Raw genomic sequence first — 22074 nt, forward strand, 5'->3', positions numbered from 1 at the left:
ATATAGCTGATGTTGTTTTCATGTTGTCACTGAGGAAGACTTGAGTGTGTGTTTCTTTTGTCGCGTCGTTCAGGGGTTCACAGCAGCAGTCATGCAGTTAACACTTGCTCCGATTAAGCTTTAATGAGTCTGACAACACGCTAAACAGCTTCACAGCTTCTTTCTGCTCTATAGAGTCAAATCTATGAGACAAACCTGCTTTCATCCTGCAGTCACACAAATTCATCCTCATCTCCACCATAACCTTTCATTTCATCTGGATGAAAGGAGGAATTTGTGGAAGAAGAATTTAAATGTGGCTGATGTGAGGATAATGACCTGTGTTAGACATGGCGCTTTTGTTTTCCAATGCCAGCTTACCAGTTCATTCCATTACACACGTAAGAGGCACAGCCAAGTGTTAAATGCATGTTTCATTCGTCTGGAAAATAAATGGAAATAAGTAGCCTTTCAGTGTCGCGTTACACAGGGAAAACTGCTGCAAGGGTTATTTATTCATTTGTTGAGGGACGTTTTTGTTAGTAAGAATCGTTTTGGCCATGATTTATGTAAGATGGCAGATTTACAGGTATTGGTTTATTACATTTGATAGATGGAGACACCATGGTAACTGTTTGACTAATGTCAAGTTATTGAGAAAACATGGTAAACTATCATTTATACTGTGATGCAAGCATATGTAAAGTAAAATATATATTTAATTATTTAATAATCAGAGTTTCGGTCTTAACCAGTCACATGGTGGTGTACAAAGTCATTTTGTTGAATAAACCTTTATTCTATTTTTGTGACAGTGCTGCAGGGATGTTATAATTAATTAACATTAAAATTGCAAAATTAAAATTAATTTTTTTTTCTTAAAATATTATGTATATAAAATATTTAATTTCAGCTAGGTGCCAGAGAATACATTAAAATAACAAATATTTGAAGCTAAAAATGACAAAAAAAATAAGTGCTAGAAAATTAAAATGAAAACAGAAAACATGAAAAACAAAGGCAATTTTAAAAGCTAAAATAGTTCATAATATTGATTAATTAAATTTTTTTAATAATAATAATTTATTTATACTAGTATAACACTGCACTGTGGATGGAAAATGTCAGGTATGAATTAGATGCTTTGTTAAAAAAGCCAACATACTGATATTCTATTTCCACATCGGGTAACACATTATGAAAAGGTTGTATTATTTAACATTATTTAATGCATTAGTTGACATGTATTAACGATGAACAACACATCTGTTAAGCATTACCTAATTTTTATTAATATTAAACATATATTAACATGTTATTTAATGCATTAAATTGTGGTAACTAGAAAAAAATGAAGTAATAACAACTAGAAATATTAAGTTGAGCTAACTAGAAAAATTATATTAGAAAAGGTTTATGAGAACTACAAAAATGAAGTTGTAACTAGAAAAAGTTATGAAAACTAGAAAAAATTAAGTTATCAGAACTAGAATATTAAGTTACAAGAACTACAAATATTAAGTCAGGGTAACAAAAAATGTTAAGTTAAGAGAACTAGAAATATTAAGTTAACATAACTAGAAAAATTAGATTAAGAGTACTAGAAAATGAAGTTGTGGTAACTAGAAAAAAAAATTAGTTGTTTATGAGAACTACAAAAATAAAGCTGCAGTAACTAGAAAAAGTATGTTATGAAAATTAGAAAAATTAAGTTACGAGAACTAGAAATATTAAGTCATGGGTAACTAAAAATATTAAGACAACTAGAAATGCTAGAAAAAAATAGATTAAGAAAACTAGAAAAATTAAGTTGTGGTAACTAGGAAAAAAATAATGAGAACTATAAAAATAAAGTTGCGGTAACTAGAAAATTAAGTTATGAAAACTAGAAAAAAATTAAGTAATCAGAACTTGAAAAATTAAGTTACAAGAACTACAAATATTAAGTCAGGGTAACTAAAATGTTAAGTTAAGAGAAGTAGAAATATTAAGTTAACATAACTAGAAAAATTAGGTTAAGAGTACTAGAAAATGGAAGTTGTGGTAACTAGAAAAAAAATTGGTTTTGATAATCAGAAAAGCTTTATGAGAACTACAAAAATAACGCTGCAGTAACTAGAAAAAGTATGTTATGAACATTAGAAAAATTAAGTTACGAGAACTAGAAATGTTAAGTCATGGGTAACTAAATATATTAGGTAAAGACAACTACAAATGCTAGGAATAATTAGGTTAAGAAAACTTAAGTTGTGGTAACTAGAAAAAATAAGTTGCGGTAATTTGAAAAAATTATGAGAACTATAAAAATAAAGTTGCGGTAACTAGAAAATTAAGTTATGAAAACTAGAAAAAAATTAAGTAATCAGAACTTGAAAAATTAAGTTACAAGAACTACAAATATTAAGTCAGGGTAACTAAAATGTTAAGTTAAGAGAAGTAGAAATATTAAGTTAACATAACTAGAAAAATTAGGTTAAGAGTACTAGAAAATGGAAGTTGTGGTAACTAGAAAAAAAATTGGTTTTGATAATCAGAAAAGCTTTATGAGAACTACAAAAATAACGCTGCAGTAACTAGAAAAAGTATGTTATGAACATTAGAAAAATTAAGTTACGAGAACTAGAAATGTTAAGTCATGGGTAACTAAATATATTAGGTAAAGACAACTACAAATGCTAGGAATAATTAGGTTAAGAAAACTTAAGTTGTGGTAACTAGAAAAAATAAGTTGCGGTAATTTGAAAAAATTATGAGAACTATAAAAATAAAGTTGCGGTAACTAGAAAATTAAGTTATGAAAACTAGAAAAAAAATTAAGTTATTAGAACTAAAAAATTAGGTAACAAGAACTACAATTATTAAGTCAGGGTAACTAAAATATTAGGTTAAGAGAACTAAAATATTAAGTTAAAACAACTAGTAAAATTAAGTTGTGGTAACCAGAAAAATTTACTTGCTGTAACAACAAAAATTAAGTTGCAATAGTTTATAATAGAAAGGTAATAAGTCAGTAGTTAATAGTGGGAATTGGTATTTAAACAAAAGTGTCCCCCAAACTGCTTGTTGCTGCAATTGTATTGTGTCTCAGAGTAACATGACATTAACATTTGAAATAACAGTTGTTCTTTTCTAATCATGGCATGAATTTGTGTTTTTAGAACCATGAACCGAGGAGAGTACTCCATAATCTCTCAGCTAAAGAAGGAAAGTAAGTCTGGTTGTTCCTTTTTTTCCTCTGTGTTTGTTTCCAAGAAGTGATAAGATGATGTGATTGTGACACAGTTTAATGTGAAGCTGACTCTGTGGTGCTGGGAGTTATCTTCTATGGTTCACCACAACATTGCAACATGCATGATCATTCAACATGTGTCAATTTTGATGTACTGCAAGTACAGTAAATGAGTGATTCCAGTAAGACAGTGATGATCTGCTTGTGCCAAAATTCAGTTAAGGTGAAATTTATGAAGCTGTTGCTAAACTCTAAATTTTCCTTGGCTTACAGGATTAAAAATGACAACTAGCCTGGTTTACGTGATGCTTTCATAATGAATTTCAACAAAAATACAATATTAGAGAGGGGAATGCATTGTATTTTTTAAAGAAACTGTATTTACATCAAGATTGATTCATTTAGCAGACACTTTTAACCAAGGAGACTTAAAAATAAGGACAAAAGCAAGCATTCATCAGAAATATGTGAATCAAATAACCATGACAAGTCATTGTATAGTGCAAAATCATTGTTCATAATAATACAAACTAGAACAGGATAAGTCGGATTTCTTTTAAGAAAGTTATATTTTATTTAGTTTATTTTAAGTAATTTACTAATAAGTTACTAATAATTTTTTTTTTATGAATGAATGATGAGGTTAGATAAATTCCATCATCAAGGGAACAGTGAATAAAGGGCTTCTGTAAAGTAACATGAGCCATTTATTTAGATTCAGCAAATACAGATATTGTAATATGCTATATATAAGGTAGCACTTTATGTTTTATTTCACCCTCTGGACATTGTGCTCAGTGTGATAAATACTATATTATTAAATTGGGTTTGCGAGAGAAAGAATGTTCTTGGGAAGTAAGATTTTAATCATGATCTGAGCTTTTTCAGTGAAATATGAAAACCTTATTTTGGTGCAAAAGCTAAGCTAAAGCAAGACAATTTTTGTAGAACTAATACAGCATTTAAAAAGTTATTATGAAATTATAGTCATTCCAGAATTGGGCTGACTTTAAAGAGAGAGTTCACACAAAAAATAAAAATTCTGCTGTCATTTTCTGACCCCTGAGTTTTTCTTCTTTCTTTTTTTAACACAAAAGATATTTTGAAGAATGTTGGAATTCAATAACCATTGACTTCCATAGTAGGAAAAACAAATTCTATGGAAGTCAATGGTTACATGTTTCCTATGCCCTTCAGTATATGTTCTATTGTGTTCAACAATGACTGGAAAAAAAGATGCCTCTTACTATTTAGACTAATATATATATATATATATATATATATATATATATATATATATATATATATATATATATATATATATATATATAATATATATATATATTGTATATATATTGTATATGTATATATATATATATTGTATATGTATATATATATATATTGTATATGGATATATATATATATATATATATATTGTATATGTGTATATATATATATATATTGTATATGTATATATATATTGTATATATTGTATATGTGTATATATATATATATATATATATATATATATATATATATATATATATATATATTATATATATATATAATATATATATATATATATATATATATATATATATATATATATATATATATATTAGTCTAAATAGTAAGAGGCATCTTTTTTTCCAGTCATTGGTTGTACAGTCTGAATCTGGCCTGATTTCCTCTTTTTGTGTGCAAACAGTGGATGACCAGTGGATGAACTACATCTCCATCTGTGGTCTGAGGACTCATGCGGAGCTGGAGGGTCGACTAGTGACTGAACTCATCTATGTTCATAGCAAGCTGCTTATCGCTGATGACAACACCGTCATTATCGGTCAGTTAAAGGTCCCGTGAACTGCTTTGAAATGAGTATTTGAGAAATGAGTATCAGTGTGTGACGTATTTCAATTGAAACATAAAGACAGGGCGAGACATAGAGTAGCTCCCCTGCCTTAAAAAACAGCCAATTGCTTTTTGTTTTTATTTCATCTCTGCCAAGTGAGAGTGGTTGAGACCAAGCAGATCAAATGTAAAGCAAATGAGAAGCATCTTTAAGGAGGCGGGACATGTTAGATACTAGAGAGCATTTGATTGGTCAGAAGATTTGATGAGAAATTGTATCAAGTCAAATGTGAGGTCAAAAAAAAAAACATTAATCCTCAATAAGTATACGCTTGCTCTATCTATAACAGGTGGTGAAAGAGCTTCAGATTGCGTTTCTGTCACTGGAAGATGCTCTGGTTAGTTTAAAATTAGTTTTAAATTCACAGAAAGCAAAGTTTCTGTTTTTTTTTTTTTTTCAAAAGCTCATATACAAATATTTGATAATCTTAGTATTTTTACATCTGATGGAAAAACAATTAAGGGTCACTTCTTACAAGTACTTAGGTATCTGGGTTAAAAAAAACACATTGCTATTCTGATTAGGAAGCTGAAACTAAAACTTGGCTTTAGTTTGAGATGGTGGGCTGGACATCACTAGATGTACGCAGAAAACAGCACTGGTACATTTATTTTTAATCTATGAAGCTATTTTAGGTAAACTTTCAGCTTATCTTTGTACTCTTCTTTGTCTTAGCTCTGGGAATTCTCAGCTACGCTCTTCCAAGTGTTTGCTTTTTAATATACCTCGAGTTTGTATGGAGCAGGGAAAAACTGCATTTTCTTATTGTGCACCTTGGAATAATTTTCAAGCAGACTTAAAACTAAATAAAATAGTGTCTTTTGGTGAATTTAAAGGCATTATAAAGAGAGTGGTATTGGAAGCATGTGATTGTTTTTTGTTGAGAGGACTGATGAATCGTTTTGGGTGTTGTGAGTATATGAGTTGTTTCACTGTGTGGCTGTTACCTTGACCAGTGGTTCCTTTGTACCTCGCTTAAATGATCTAAGATGATTTGGCAGATTCTGGATCTTTTAATCTTGATAACTGATCTCTGGCTAATTTGGTTCTTAGTTAGCGAGTCCGATTAAAATGTCAGGATGAACTGATCTGAGATCTCTGCATGTGTTGTGAAGGACTGATCTATCAATCCTCGAAATCATGATCAGCAATGCAACGAGTGGCTGACGGCACAGCAGCGTAATGACATCATCTGATTAATATTCAATTATCCATGTGAGAAAATTATATAAAATTTGTAGTAAACGATTTGTTAAATATGATATGCAATAACTTTCCACCTTTGTTGTGAGGTGAGCTGCATGCTTTACACTTTCTAGTGTCAAGAGTATTAAGCTATTTATTTAGTTTTATATTTTAGATCGGATTTTCTTTACTATAGTAGCCTAGGCCTATTTTAGTTTCTTAATCAGCGTAAAGAATTTGCATCAAAAAAGCATTTTGATATCGGTAAAGGTGTCTGCAACTTCTGCAAAGCATTAAATCCCCTGCATATTAGCTGTCAAAACATGTGCATGACAGCATAAATTATTATTCCTTATAAAAACAAACAAACAAACAAACAAAAAAACAGTCTAATATTGTGCATGTCTATTATCTTACAGAAATTGTCCTGAAACTAGATCGGTACCTTTAAATAGTATGCATTTGTATCTAAAAATGTCATATTAATGAATGTTCTGTTTGATCCCCTCTGGGAGAATCACCCTGATTTGTACTTTTATTTCAGAGTGCAGAATGTTTTATTTATATTTATTTGTAAAACGTATACGTATATAATACATATAACATACATTTTATTAATTGTTTAATTTTAATTATTATAAATTATAAATGTGTGTGTGTGTGTGTGTGTGTGTGTATATATTTTTTTTTTTTACTATTTTACCAAGTGTATATAATCTATAGGTTACTACTGTAAAAAAATATCAGCATTCTGTACATGTTTTCAGCATAACCTTTGCTTGAAATGAAATTAGGTTGGATTCATATATCCCTGGCCCACCTCTTTTGAACATGTCCAAAACTTTTTATGATTTCTGGTGTGACATGTTTAAATGGTTTTACCTTTACACCTGACCCAGAAATTGCTATGTTTGGGTACTCTAGTTCTCTGCTGGATTATAATGTGTCCGTACAAAGCACCATAATTTAAGGAATGATTATGGCTAAGAGTGTCATTCTAAAACGGTGGAAATCAGAGTTTATTCCTAAGTTTAAGACATGGTTAACTTTTATGGTTAACTTATATGCTCATATAGCAATGTATATCGCAGCAAATCAAAATATCGCAATGTCAGATTTTTTCCAATATCGTGCAGTCCTAACACTTAAGTAAATCAAAGAAAATGTTTTCACAGGAACTTGTAATAACAATGTAATAAACAAAACAAATAATTAGGAATTTGATGCCTTGTCATACTCTCTGAGCAAGTTCTTGATTTGTTTATGGCTATTGGCTAGATGCTAACGCTCCCCCTTGTGGAAAACTGTGGTATATTTATTGATATGAAAGTATTGGAGAGATGGATATTGTGTATTTGTTGATCTGGTTTTTGCATGTGCTCACTCTTGCATTTCTCTAAATATAGCATATTTGCAGCGACTTCAACAGACCTTTGTGTCCAAAAGAGGTGTTTTAATGAGAGAAGTATTGTTGTCTATTTTACACATGACTGCACTGCCAGATGTGTAATATTGGCCTTTTCTCTGCAGTTCAAAATTAAAGGGATATTACAACCGGAAAATAAAAATCATTTCATTATTTATCCTCCCATCCAAACCTGTTTGAGTATTTTATTAAGCACAAAAGAAGATGGTTTGAAATATGTTGGGAACTGGTAGCCATTTTAGTTTTTCTCTACTTTGGATTTAATTGTTTACCTTTTTTTATAATTCCTTTGAAATGTATTTAAAAATACTCTGCTAAAGGTTTGGAACCAATTGAAGGAGAGTAATTTTTATTTTTTGGGGGGGTTGAACTATCCATTTAAGCCATTTTAATTGTCACTCATCTGAATGGTAAAAACACATCACATCTGCTCCATAGATCAAGAAAAAGTTCAAATGAACTTTGTAGAAAGAGCGCAAGAAATTCATAAAAGATAAGCGAGTTGTCCTTTCAGATAACGCTTTAGATTTCTGCTGAAGATAGAAGAAATCCAATGAAGAAAGTCATAGATCAGAAGCAGGCAGACGGGAACATTTAGCTGCACACTGAAATTGAGTTATCTCTGATTCTGTTGCTGGAGGATTTGTGTGCTATTGAATTAAATGCCTCAGGATCTAATCACTTATAAAACAATGAATGAAAAAAAATTGTTTTCTTGGATGTGATTTTTTTTTTTTTGGGATATTTGATATTTGGGATTAAGTGAGTCATGATCAGTGTCTGTTTCCTTTTAGCAAATTCATCATTGTTTCCTATGTTCCTTCTGCTATTGAAATTTTACAACGCTCCTCAGATTTGCTTTGCTTTCCTTCCTGTGTGTATAAATTTTTACCAGGACTTATTTGGAAGTTTTATCAAACATCTGTAAAATGGTTTTGCTTTTATTTTTATTGTAATTTCATACCAGTATCAAATCCACATTTTGTATTATTATTATTATTATTATTATTATTATTATTATTATTATTATTATTATTATTATTATTATTATTATTATTATTATTATTATTATTATCATTATTATTTTACAGGTTCTGACGTTATTCTATTTATTTTATTATATGTTATTTGTCATACTTGCTTAAAGTATTTTATTTAATATTGCTTATTCTTTTTTGTCTCTTGTTTTCTGTATGTGTATCTGATGTATTTGTTTCTGCCTTTGTTTGGTATTATTTCACTTGGTCAAACCATGCTTGTCAACCCTCCCATTTTTGCCGGGATTCTGCCATAATTTACCATTCTATCCCACTATTTTACCTGCATCTTGAATCTTTCTATGAAAAATAAAAGAGCCGATCTCAAAAGTGATCTATTTACAAGAGCTGTTTAAGAGAATTACACTTTCACTTTATTTCGGCTTGAAAACACGTTGAAATTAATATTTAAACTGCTGCATTCACTTCATTTCCATCAAAGCTATGCATTGACCATCGCCCTTCCTATGCATTCTCTGAATCAGTCAATTCATGTATCAGTGCTGACTGACAGATATGCTCCATATAAAGACACTGTTCCCAGATCAGCTTCTGTACACGTGATTTAAGGAGGAGTGAAAGTGGACACTTTGGCTGTGTTTTTAAACAGATAGACTTAATAATATGTAAACATGTCAGTCCTGGCGTGTTTTATATTAAACGCAAATAGTTTTGTCTTAAATAAACCGTTACAAAAGTAATTAAATGCTTTCATTATAGTTCTACAGATTCTTAAAGTGACACCTTTGTTATCAAACAAAACAGAATCAGAATGAGAGATCCACTGCTCTTGACTTAATAACCGTAGTAATCAATATTTAAATACAGTGAATAAAAAGTCAACGTTTTTGAAATAGTTAATTTTTACAGTATTTTCCCGTATTTTTACAATCATTTTGACCAGTATGAGTCAAACCGGAATAAACAAACTTATTAATGTTTTAAATTTTGTTCATTTTGTAATGAACATTAAAAAGAAATAAAGTTACAAATGATTTTATTTTATTGCCTCTGAATAAATAAATGAATGAGTTTATTTGACATCTTTTAATTACAGGAAACTCAAGATGGGTAAAAGTTTTCTATTTTTAATCACTGAATTGATTTTCTAGGCTCTGCCAACATAAATGACCGCAGCATGTTGGGCAAGAGGGACAGTGAGGTGGCTGTGATATTCGAGGACTCTGAAACAACGGCATCAGTAATGGACGGTCAAGAGTACCAGGCTGGCAAGTTTGCCCTTCAGCTCAGACTGGAGTGCTTCAAGTAAGAATTGACAGAAAACCAGCCATGCTCATGCTAATGTTAGCAGCACACCTGAATCACAGCTAAAAGTCTCTGTCTTTCTGTCAGAACCATTCTTGGAGCCTTCACTGACCCAAGCATTGACGTCAGTGACCCCATCAGCAACAGCTTCTACAAGGACGTATGGATGAGTGTCTCGGGCCGCAACGTCACCATCTACGAGAAGGTATGCGGGGTTCTTTGCAGCTATTTTGGATTTTAAAATGACCTTCGGTATCGGTTACCGTCTTTGGATTACAACAAATAATGAATTAGCATTCTGTAATATAACAAGAAAACCAAGTTGCATCATAGTTAAAATAACCTAGTGATTATTCGGCTATAAGTTAAATGCTTCTTCAATATAAGTAAATTTGGTACAACATACAGTATAACCAAAGAGAAATTACCATCACATTTCCTCATAAATTTCTCCAGAAAACAGTATTTGCCACATTTGAGCACATCTAGATTTATTTCAGGCAAAAATCTCATTTGGATAGCTTATTGGTAATTAGGGGACAAATAATGGACTGCATTGTATTGTGCGAACAGCAACACGACAATTAGAATTTGTTTGCCAAATTGAACACTGATTCTTTGAATCTTTCACCACTGTAATGTAATAATGGACACTTTTTTTCTTGGACACTGTATGTCTGTAACTAAATATAAAACATTCAAAGTATTTTAAATAGCCTTTTTAACCCCTTTTTGCAGCGCCGTATGACAGATTTTTGCAAGCTCAAACTCTAGTGTGACCGCGGCATAACTCTTGCCTTACAATTTTGTAACTATTAAAAAAAAGAATCCGTCATCAGTGAGCAGCAGAATCCTGAGGGCTGTTAATGTGCTGTTGCAGGTTTTCCGCTGTCTGCCCTCCAGCCTGGTGAGAAACAAACAGGAGCTCCTGAGTTTCCAGTCCAAAACTGGTCTGGATAAAGAGGATCCACTAAAGGCTCAGGAGCTGCTGAAGAAGATCAGGGGTTTCCTGGTCCAGTTTCCCCTAGACTTCCTCTGTGAGGAAAACCTCATGCCCTCGGTGGGCACCAAAGAACACATGGTGCCCACAGAGATCTGGACCTGATGGACAAAAAAAGAAAATCCGCATCCAGGATGAGAAAATAACACTGTGGTAAAATGAAACCTGGTTCATAAAACGCCACACCAGAAGGAGGAAATGAAACAAACCATCCAGCCTTTTTCATGAAAGAAATGGACTGCTTCACATTGTTTTGTACCTTTTATCAATGTAAATAATAATATTTTATAAGCACAGTGATTATCATCACATATTATTGTTTTTTTCTTTAACGTATGAATGAATGTAGACGCCAAACAGAAGGGCTTTTTAATAATTAATATAAATATGAATGTACATATGAAGAGGATTTTGTTTTTAATGCTCATTTGTAGAAGTGGCACTCAAAGTGAAGAGTAAAATGGTGAGTGGAAGCCTTGTCAGAAAGGATTTTGTCAGGACGGCCTGTTTTTCAGCTGGCCGTCCCCAGTGGAGGCGCATCCATGACAGGCTGAGCACTGTGATCTGTGTTTTCTGTCTGGCGGAGGCTTTTAACGTCCAGCGCCCTCGCCGGTGTCAAAGTGTCAGCGCTCTGGGAGAACAGACAGTCTGTCTGCAGCTTCAAGTGCTGAGAAACTGAAGGAAATTCGTTTTTGGTGTCTTTCAACACCAAACTCAGACATGTGGTGCTTAATTCTACATTTTCCCCTTCACAAATCTGGCTCAGGTCAGTTTTCATGAGGCGACACTTGTTGCTGTGTTCACTTTGCCTGTTTGTGTTCATTCGGTCAGTTCTTTTAGCCCGTCACGCTCTTACTTTTGTGGTATTTAGAAGTTTTTCTGATCTTACCTGTTTGTTTGTCCCCTCAAATAAAGAGTACTGTATATGAATACACTACCACACTACGTTTGGGGTTGGTAATTATGTAAATGCTTTTAAAATAAGTCTCTTATGCTCACCTGGGCTTTATTTGTTTAATGTCAATACCGTAAAAACGGCAATATTGTGAAATATTACGATTTCTAATAGTTTTTGTTCCTGTTTGAATGTATTTTATTGTGTAATTTATTCTTATGATGAAAAACTGAATTTTTAGCATCATTACCCATTCAGCCTTTAGTGTCATATGATCCTTCATTCTAATGTGATGATTTGGAAGAAACATTTCTTATTATTATCAGTCTTGGAAACAGTTGTGCTGCTGCCAATGTGATATTTTTTTGTAATAAAAAAAATTACATTTACAAAATATTTTTTCCCATTTGATAAATTTTTTTCTTTCCTGCTTAAATTGTGTTTGTACTGTACATATATTATATTATATTAATATTATATTATATGAATATTATATTATATTAATATTATATTATATAAATATTTTCAATGAGTGTGGAAATATTTCCAACCAATTTTACTTTCATAATGCAAGACTCTTCTGAGTGATGCTGGATTTTCAGCAACCGTGAAAACATGTCAATAAAACAGCTTTTTAATCATAGCTCACATAACACTTGTGAAAATGAACCACAGTTTTATTATAGTAAACCTTTAGTAACCTTTTTTTTTGCTGTAAATTAATTACGATTTTGTATAACCACATGTTTACTACAGATATACATGGTTAAACTATAACGAAATATTGAATTCATTCATTCATTTTTATTTCGGCTTAGTCCCTTTATTAATTAGGGGTTGTCACAGCGGAATGAAGAGTCAACTTATCCAGCATATGTTTTACGCAACAGAAGCCCTTCCAGCCACAACCCAACACTGGGAAACACCTATACAAACTCTTTCACACTCATGGCTTATTCAATTCACCTATTGAGCATGTCTTTGGACTGTGGGGGAACCGGAGCACCCGGAGGAAACCCACGCCAATACAGGTAGAACATGCAAACTCCTCACAGAAATGCAGCCGAGGCTCGAACCAGTAACCTTTTTGCTGTGAGGCGATTGTGCTACCAACTGCACCACCGTGACACCCGAAATATTGAATATGGGGTACTAATTCAACTATAAATAATAATAACCATGTTTCCTCAGAAAAGTAATTTATAATTTAAATAAAAAAAGTGGAAACATTATTCTAGAGAGGATCTTGTTGCTAAATATATGCACTTTCTTGCATGTTAATAATGTCTCATTTGGAGTGTTTTCCATATTTGAATAAAGCAGCTGTTAATAGCTTTGAAAACACAGTCTCTCTTTTGTTGTTAAACTAATAACAAAAAATCTACATTATCGATGCTGTAAAAGGTCCCTTATAAAACCGAAAATAGTTACATCAATCTTTCGCTGGGAGATCTCAGTGGCTGAACAACACCTCCATGCATATAACACATTTGTAACAACATCTACATAAGCTTTGCATGACTAAAATACTTTTAAAATAAATATTTATTTAATACCTGTCTAAAAGAAATACTTCAGCCATGGTGTCATCGTTCCTCCAGTGTGCAAAAGTAACTCCAATATTGATTCAGAATTGTAAAAAGTTTTGATTCAGCATTTGTTTTTCAGCATTTGTTTTTATTGCTATCACTCTCTCATGTGCAAACACCGGATCAGTCTGCATGAACAAGGGTGCGCAGATGTACAAATCTACATTTGTTGACAGACAGTTTGGGCTACTTATCAGAATTATGGAAATTGTCGGCATGGCAAATTTTAATTGGACAAACAATTTTTAGTCTATACCCAGAATATAAAAATACATATAAATAAATTTAGAGCATTTACTTTAATCATTACTATCGGACTGTGATGAGACTTTCAACCAGCACACCAAAATACTGTTTCTGAAAACAATCACCTGCACCTTTAATACGTTTCGATATCATTCTTTCAATATTCTAAAATGTAATAAATATTTCATAAATCTTAACTCCTGTGCCACATTTTCTAGCACATTTCATAAAATCATATGCTCTGTAGTTAATTTGATAGACAACTTGAAACTACCTTGGGCTCCATTTAAGTCTTCCTATATATTAATACATTTGTTCGGAAATTGTCACTAAATAACATTCAAATAAATCACGAAAAGTCTCAAAGTTTCTCTGAATGGTTTCCTCTTTTACAGCAATAGCTGATCTTAAATCATATTCTAATGTTGTCTTACTTTCCAGTCTAACACCAGAATCCAATCAAAACATGCCCTTTAGGCAACAGCGGCTGGGACGGAGCTTTAAAATTATGAGTCGTGTCCTTGCGAGCATTAGTTTTAACGTTGTCATTTCGCAGGGGGAAAAGTGGCTCGGGTCTGTGCCCAAACCTGGAAGTCTCGAAACACTGTCATTATGAAGCAATTTAAATGCAAATCTGTCCAGCGGCTCGTCCTCAAACGTGCCTCATTGGAGCAGACACCTGATAGAGAGCGGCAAATGCTAATGACATCCGCTGAGTGGAATCATGTTCGGAGATTCCGAAATCAAGAGTGAAAAGAGTTGATAGATTATCTCTCTGACCTTAATGACATCTTATCGTCCGCGGTCTAAAAGCTTCAGAGCTGCGTTTGGTTTCTTCGAGAGCTGTTTGGTCAATTGTTGAGCTCTCATGCCTCGATAACCACACGTGTCACTTGAACAGCGCATCACTGTCTCAATTACTGTGTACTGTAGCTGTCTGCTATGGCGAAACGGCTCATTAAACAGATCGTCCGCTTCTCAAATGAGAAAAGCATTCTCTGGCAAATTTGCATTGGCGTTCACAAGCATGTTGAATCCTTATGTTAATAATTATGTTTTTTTATGTTGCATTGCTCATTGTTTTCATATTAAAAAACAACCGCAGTGTTGCTTCTGAAAACTGCATGGGCAATGCAAGTTTGTCATGTCTCAAAGCTCTAAAATAGTATTGTTATTATTATTTTTGTTGAGACATTCCTTCATAGTCAGAACACAAATTCTGTTATTTTAGATGAAATCTGAGAGCTCTCTAATCCTCCGTCGTAACAGTCCTGAGACGTTAAAGGTCAAGAAAAGGAACTAAACCTTGACAATCATTCCATCTGATGACAGTGTATTCAACTTTATTCATACGAAGCTCCAATGACACATTTGTGTGCCAAAATATGACTTTGTTTGCCTACTGTATATCTTATATCCTGCAACAAATCATAGGTTTGCTATTACGCGTACGAGTGGGCGCAGCCATTTGAATCATTTTGGCTCGAAACTTCCGGTCTCATTCACTTCCATTCATTTTTAAACGTTAAAAACAGCTCGTTTGCTGCTTGGTGTTGCAAACTGATATTTTCTTATTATATTAATCTACTTTGTCTGTATTGTAATGCAAACACTTGTTTGTAGAGTAAGTAGTTTGACCGTTTTTTTTTTGCTGTTTATTATTCCTAGTCATTTCTCCCATAGGCAACTGAATCGGAAGTTCTAAAACAATCGCAAAAACGCGCGCACTTCCGCATTGAAGAATAAGGTCAATACGTCATACAGTGTACTAGAAACACAATCTCACAGCAATTCGTAACTTTTTGATTTAGTGGCTAATTTGTATGAATTTTCGTTCGATCTAATTCGTACATTTAGTAGGATTTGCTCATCTCCCAATGACGGTTGGGTTTAAAGGTGGGGTTAGGTGCCACGCCTCCTTGTTAAAATCGTACAATTTCGTACGACTGAACGAATTCGTACAAATTAGCTACGAAACTGTCAAAACGCAATACTTACGTTAGGTTGCATGTCCACTGAATTAGTTTTGGTCCAACTTTATATTAAGCTGCTATAACTAATATACTCACACCGAAATTCATTTGTTACAATGTACATATAGGGTAAATTAAACATTATGCTTGATTAAATACCTAATTACATCAGTAATTAATTTCTGTAATTACATTTGTTGACCATCTCTACCCATCCTTAAACCTACCCATACCACCAAACCTGTTCATAACCTTACCCCTATCCCAACTCAAGAGCACCACAAGTGTTCTCAAATACATTATGAACACAGTAAGTACATTGTATTTCTTTTTTTGATGCAAGTACATAGTAGTAATATAAAGTGGGACCTAATTTTTTTTTTCAGTTCTTTCAATAGAAGCACAGCTTTTTTCACAATGATAGCTGTGTGATGAAGTGCTGAACACTAAGCACTCTGCAATTAAAAAAATGCTCTGCAGTTAAAGAAACACTCACAGCTGAATGTTTTTGGAAGAGCGCTGGCATTTTCAGTTGTGCAAAAATGCTTCGGTGGAGTAATGCCCTTATAGAGTCAGCAGCCCAACATTTAAGTGTCATATTGCTCATAATATAAATAAACATGCTCCCTGATATGGTGTGGAAGACTTACAACCTGATTTATATTTTCGCCCGGCTCCTCAGAACTAGCCTCCACTGACTTTCATACTGGTTTTCATACTTGACATGCTCACCGCTGTGCGATTGTAGCAACAGGCCATGGCTCAGAGTAACTATCACGATGAAGCAGTGGTGAAGTACTCAGTGAGTAGAGTTAAATTAATTAATTTAATTATATATAAAAATGAATAGGTTGTGGATAAATTTGGATAAAATGTATGCATCGTTTTTCCTCAAAGCTTCAAAAAGTTGCTACCCAAATACCAAAATGGCATGAGCCCCAATCACAATATTAGTGACTTTGTAGCTGTCATTTGCCCGGGGTGATGATTGAAGTTTTCAGTGGGCGTTACCTTCTTGAGGTTGCTTAGATAAAATTTATGAATGATATTTACTGGTAGCAAATTACTTTTCTTGCTCATTCAAAATAAACATAGTGATGGGAAAACACAAAGTATGAATGGAGTCATTACATTAAATGCTTCATTTCAAAGATAATAAGAAAATAAAATGTGGGCTTTGTCATGTGGCTCACGAAAGTGTTTTTGGAGCTTACAGTTGTTAAAAGGTTTAAATAAATAAATAAATATTTTAAAACTGGCACACCATACCAATCTAAATACAAAACAATCTTTTTTATATCTAGTTTCTTTATTGCATCATCATTGTCACACCATCTCAGATATTAAAAAAAAACATATGTAATAGAGCATACATATTTAAAATTCATATATAATATAGTGTCTTGACAAGAGCTTTACACTGTAATTTGATGTCACTTTATAAATCTTCTGTGAAAATGTAAAAAATTCAAAGCTTGCTCTTTTCCAAAAAATCCAAAATGGCAACATCCTGTTGAGCAGACCCAATTAGTTTGTGAAATAGTTTGTTGTCATCACATCCCTATACCAATATTTGTGAAAATCAGACAAAACCTGTAGAAACCACAGTGACAATTTGTAAATGTTAGGGGGCGCTATAGATACTGTAGAGACCAAAGCTCTTAGGCATACAGTATGTGAAACAGGCAGGTGTGTTGAGGCAAGTTGGATCTATACTATGCAAGGACATCGAACAGATTAGTGACCCTCGATCTAAAGAACTTTTTTCCACTATAAAGAACCTGTATACATTTTAAATGTTTTTGTGAATCTGACAATGTTAACAAAGGACTTTTATCTTTTTAGAAGTAGTTTTATTGTATTGTATATTTTTAAATAGGGGGCACTAGAGTCTATGAGAGACATACTGTACTTCTTGAAATGTTTTTAATTACAGTTCTTTAAACTTCTGGAATGATTGTTTACTGTAATTATTAATTCCACTCCTAGCTTCTGTTAAAAACAACAACAACAAAAATGTAAAAATAAAAAATAGGTTAAATAGGTAAAATATTAAGAGGCATAAATCCTTGTTCCCAGTGCCCTTTCAAGGGCCTAAAGGTGGCTTCATACTATTTAAAAAATATATAAATGGTTATAAAATGTTTAAATTACATTTGCACATGCTGTACCAGTTTTATTTAATTTAATTTAATTTTATTTAATTTTATTTTATTTTATTTTATTTTATTTTATGTTATTTTATTTTATTTTATTTTATTTTATTTTATTTTATTTTATTTTATTTTATTTTATTTTATTTTATTTTATTTCGGTTCTGTTGAACATAAAAGAAGATTGAACCACATTAATGTCAGTGCTTACCGGTTTCCAACATTCTTCCAAATATCTTCTTTTGTGTTTAACGGAACTCAAACAAAAAAAAATTCAAACTGGTTTGGAAGTTTGAGTAAATAATGACAGAATTTTTATTTATCTCTTTAAGAACCACAATTCTCTTGGAAAAAAATACCCCTGGGTTCATTTTAAAGCATTTTGAGTTTTGACAATATCTTGACTTCTAAACCTGAAATGTATATAATCTGATAGCTCCATGGACATTTAATACACAATTTTAGTTTTACTGTATATGGAGCTTAATGAATAATTTCCAGTTTTACCAGATTAAAAATGTAAAAGTAAGGTATCGGGCAAAAGTTTAAACCATTTTTTAAATTCCCTGTCCTTATTTAAGAAATCCTCATTCAATAAGCAACAAAAACATGGAAATTTGACTATTTAAAAGCATTTCTTTAGAGTCAAAATGCAGTGAAGGACACCTCTAGATAGAGCTTTTGAATTTTCCTTTTCAAGTAGATTTTCCTGTTCTCCGTCTTCTTTTTATGTTAGAAGCTATGCCTCTTAACCTCAGGGCATACCTCCAACCGTGCCTTGTTGAACTTTTTTTTGCATTTTGAATTATTCATATTTCTCTAAATTAATCATTTTAAAATATAATGTGGCTCTCGAAGGTTTGTCAGAGGTAGACTGCTGGTGCTTCATTCTTGTGAGCAGGTTTTTTTTTTTTTGTGGATTATTGTATCGATCAAAGGCATCTTTATTAAAAAAAAAACACACAATATAAATTCTTCAATTTAATTCCAACTAAACTGCCTTTTTTCAGGTTATAGTTAAATCTTACCTCTCAGCTAAATGAATGATCATCCATGGTTTTATGAAATTAAAAGTTCATACACTCTTAGGAAAAGTTAGCTAGTAACAATAACAACCATTTTTGGTCCTAAATATAAAAATGTTCACTTATAAATGCTTTGAAAGTGCTATATAGGACCTTAAAATATTTTATATAATATTTTACAAATGTTGGCATTAATATTAGTAATAAGATTTATTTTATTGATAATATTTAGTCATATTAATTCATATATTTATAATATTTTATTAGTGGTATTAATTTATATATTGTTTAATATTATTTTGTAATTATTATTACTATTATTATTATTATTATTATTATTATTATTATTATATCATTTGTTTAGTCTTACATTTTGCAGGCTCTGTTAAGGATTTAGGAAATAATTTTTTTTTAAAAATACATTATTCATACCAAATCTTTATTTAAAACCAAGCTAGATGCATAATCAACAAACCAAAACTGCACTTTGTTAGTCTTTTATGTTTTAAAAGTACGACTATTGTGTAACACTAAGGTAAATTCCCATCTTCACTAAGAGAAAGCAGTTGAACAGGAAGTGTTTATGATTTTGACGATAAATTAAGAATAGGCATGGATGAAATATGTTCATCTGCTTGTGCTCCACACAAGACTCATGCATTTGTCATTCAGACTAAAATGTGCTGGTGCTCAGTGAAGGGTGTTGGAGAGAAAATGAATCGAAAACCTGTAATTATATTGGTTTTACAGCTGTGACTGTAATGAAGTCAACAATAGTGTACTGAGTAATATAGTGTTGTTTTATTTAATACAGCTTAACATAGTCAACTGTTGTTTGTATATTATGAAACCATCCCAGGTATTTGTTCTAACAGACATTATTATTGGTGTTTGTTTTTATATGTAAAGGTCCATATTTAATCTCAAATATCCCTATTTGAATTAAAAGGGGGAAAATTACATGGAATCTATTGAAATTTTGACAATATTGCCATTGTTTGGCATAATTAATGAAAATGACAAATTTGTCATTATTTACTTATGTTGTTCCAATCCTCCAATTTAATGTATGGAGCACGGCATGTGTTCAGATGTCCATAGTGCTATTTTCCTTACACTTAAAGCATAAAATTCTTTTAAAATGACAAAAATCAATTAATAGTAATTACATGATCTAACATTCTTTTTTGTAACACACACCCAGAGGACAAAACAACTCTCTAGATCTCTATTAACCACACTTATTCTCAAGTTAGGGTTGTTACATCCTGTTACACTTAGGATTGACTTTAAAGTATTATTACTGATATACAGTTGAAGTCAGAATTATTAGTCCACCCCCCCCCCCCCTCCATTTAATTGTTTTTTCTATTTTTAAATATTTCCCAAATGATGTTTAACGGAGCAAGGAAATTTTCACAGAATGTCTGATAATATTTTTTCTTCTGGAAAAAGTCTTATTTGTTTTATTTCCGCTAGAATAAAAGCAGTTAAAAACTTTAAAAAACATTTTAAGGTCAAAATGATTAGCCCCTTTAAGCTATTTTTTCCCAATAGTCTACATAACTATCCTGCCTAGTTAACTTAATTAATCTAGTTAAGCCTTTAAATGTCACTTTAAGCTGTATAGAAGTGTCTTGAAAAATATATAGTAAAATATTGTGTACTGTCATCATGGCAAAGATAAAATAAATCAGTAAAATAAAACGGAAATTTAATAATTCTGACTTCAACTGTACATTGCAGATCTGCTGGCTAAACATAAACCAGACCAAAGAGGTTAGTTCACTTATATAAATATATTTTACCATGTATTCTAATGTAAAAAAAACAAAACACTGATACTAATTAAACATGATAAACTTTATCATGTTTAATGATAATGTTGCCTGTTTAACGTTAATGTTGACTGTTTTTCCATAAACCATTATAAAAACAATGCTTTTCTATGGAATAATCAGTAACTTATCTTTAGTTTCAGCATGAATGTATGGATAAAAGTGTGTAGAACCAATGTAGACACTGAAATAAATAGTTTAAAAAGTAATCTGTGCAGTAAGTCTCATGCTGTTCTTTCTCATTGCAAATATTGATGTTTTTAAAAATGTAAAAGTCGCATATAAAATGAGTAGATTTAGAATAGTTTACTTAGGCATCTCTTTTTAAATCATTTAAGATGTCTCTGAACCTCCAAAAAAGTCCATGTTGATTCCAGTTTTATTACTGACTCTCTAGTTTTTGCTTTGCTTGACGTTTATTTCTTTAGTGACAGTCAAATATAAGTACATTGGGTGCCTTTAAGTTTTCAAAACGAAAATGTTTTTAGAGACAGCTTGATATAATTTGTGTTATTATTCAAAACTGTTAACTTTGTTTTTGAAAAATAATTGAAGATTTATTTAAGAAATCGCCTACTAAGTAGATACTGCATTTGAATTTAAATGTACTACTCGGCCATTACAAAAGTACGTTCTATACAGTATGAATGTGAGTAGTATGAATGAAACTCGGACGTACTACATCTGCCATTTTGTTATGATCATGTGACCTACCCACGTGAGTTGTGTCACTTCACTCCTATTCATGAATTCTCTCGCGAGGCATCATGGGATAGCATAGTGTCCATCCGATGCGAACTTCAGCATCTCGTCGGAAGTAGTAAGATATGCGGGTACTTCTCGCATACTGATTATCGAAATCTATGAGTTCAAACATACTACTCGGCTTATACTATACAGTATAGAACTATGCAATTTCAGACGCAGCCAAAGACTGTTTCCGAAATCGCCTACTACTTGAGTAGGTACTACATTTACTACATATACAAAAGTATGTTCTTTATAATATGAATGTGAGTAGTATGAATGAAATTCAGACGTACTACATCCACCATTTTCATTATCGCGTGACCTACCCATGTCAGTTGTGTTGACACACTCCCATTCATTCACTTTCTTATGTGGCATCATGGGATAGCATAGCATTCATTAAGTGTACACTTCAGAATCTCGCTGGTAGTAGGTCATACAGGTACTTCTCACATACTGTTTTTCGAATACTGTGAATTCTGACATACTACTCAGCTCGCATACTGTTTTAAATGTAGCCTACTATATAGTAGGGAAGTATATGATTTTAGACGCAACCAAAATGTACCCA

The 22074-nt window shown here is 32.0% G+C and overlaps 1 protein-coding gene across 1 annotated transcript in view; it reads left to right on the plus strand.

Annotated features, from left to right (window-relative positions):
• Positions 1 to 12306, plus strand: part of pld1a (phospholipase D1a) — a 71655-nt gene extending 59349 nt beyond the window's left edge. The window contains exons 22-26 of the mRNA XM_056476003.1: positions 3138 to 3187; positions 4917 to 5051; positions 9881 to 10034; positions 10122 to 10239; positions 10915 to 12306. Coding sequence (XP_056331978.1) covers positions 3138 to 3187; positions 4917 to 5051; positions 9881 to 10034; positions 10122 to 10239; positions 10915 to 11139 — 682 coding nt within the window. The 3' untranslated portion in view covers positions 11140 to 12306. The remainder of the gene's footprint in view (positions 1 to 3137; positions 3188 to 4916; positions 5052 to 9880; positions 10035 to 10121; positions 10240 to 10914) is intronic.
• The last annotated feature ends 9768 nt before the right edge of the window (positions 12307 to 22074 follow it).

The sequence above is a fragment of the Danio aesculapii genome, chromosome 2, assembly GCF_903798145.1.
Source record: "Danio aesculapii chromosome 2, fDanAes4.1, whole genome shotgun sequence".
In the NCBI taxonomy this organism is placed as follows: Eukaryota; Metazoa; Chordata; class Actinopteri; order Cypriniformes; family Danionidae; genus Danio; species Danio aesculapii.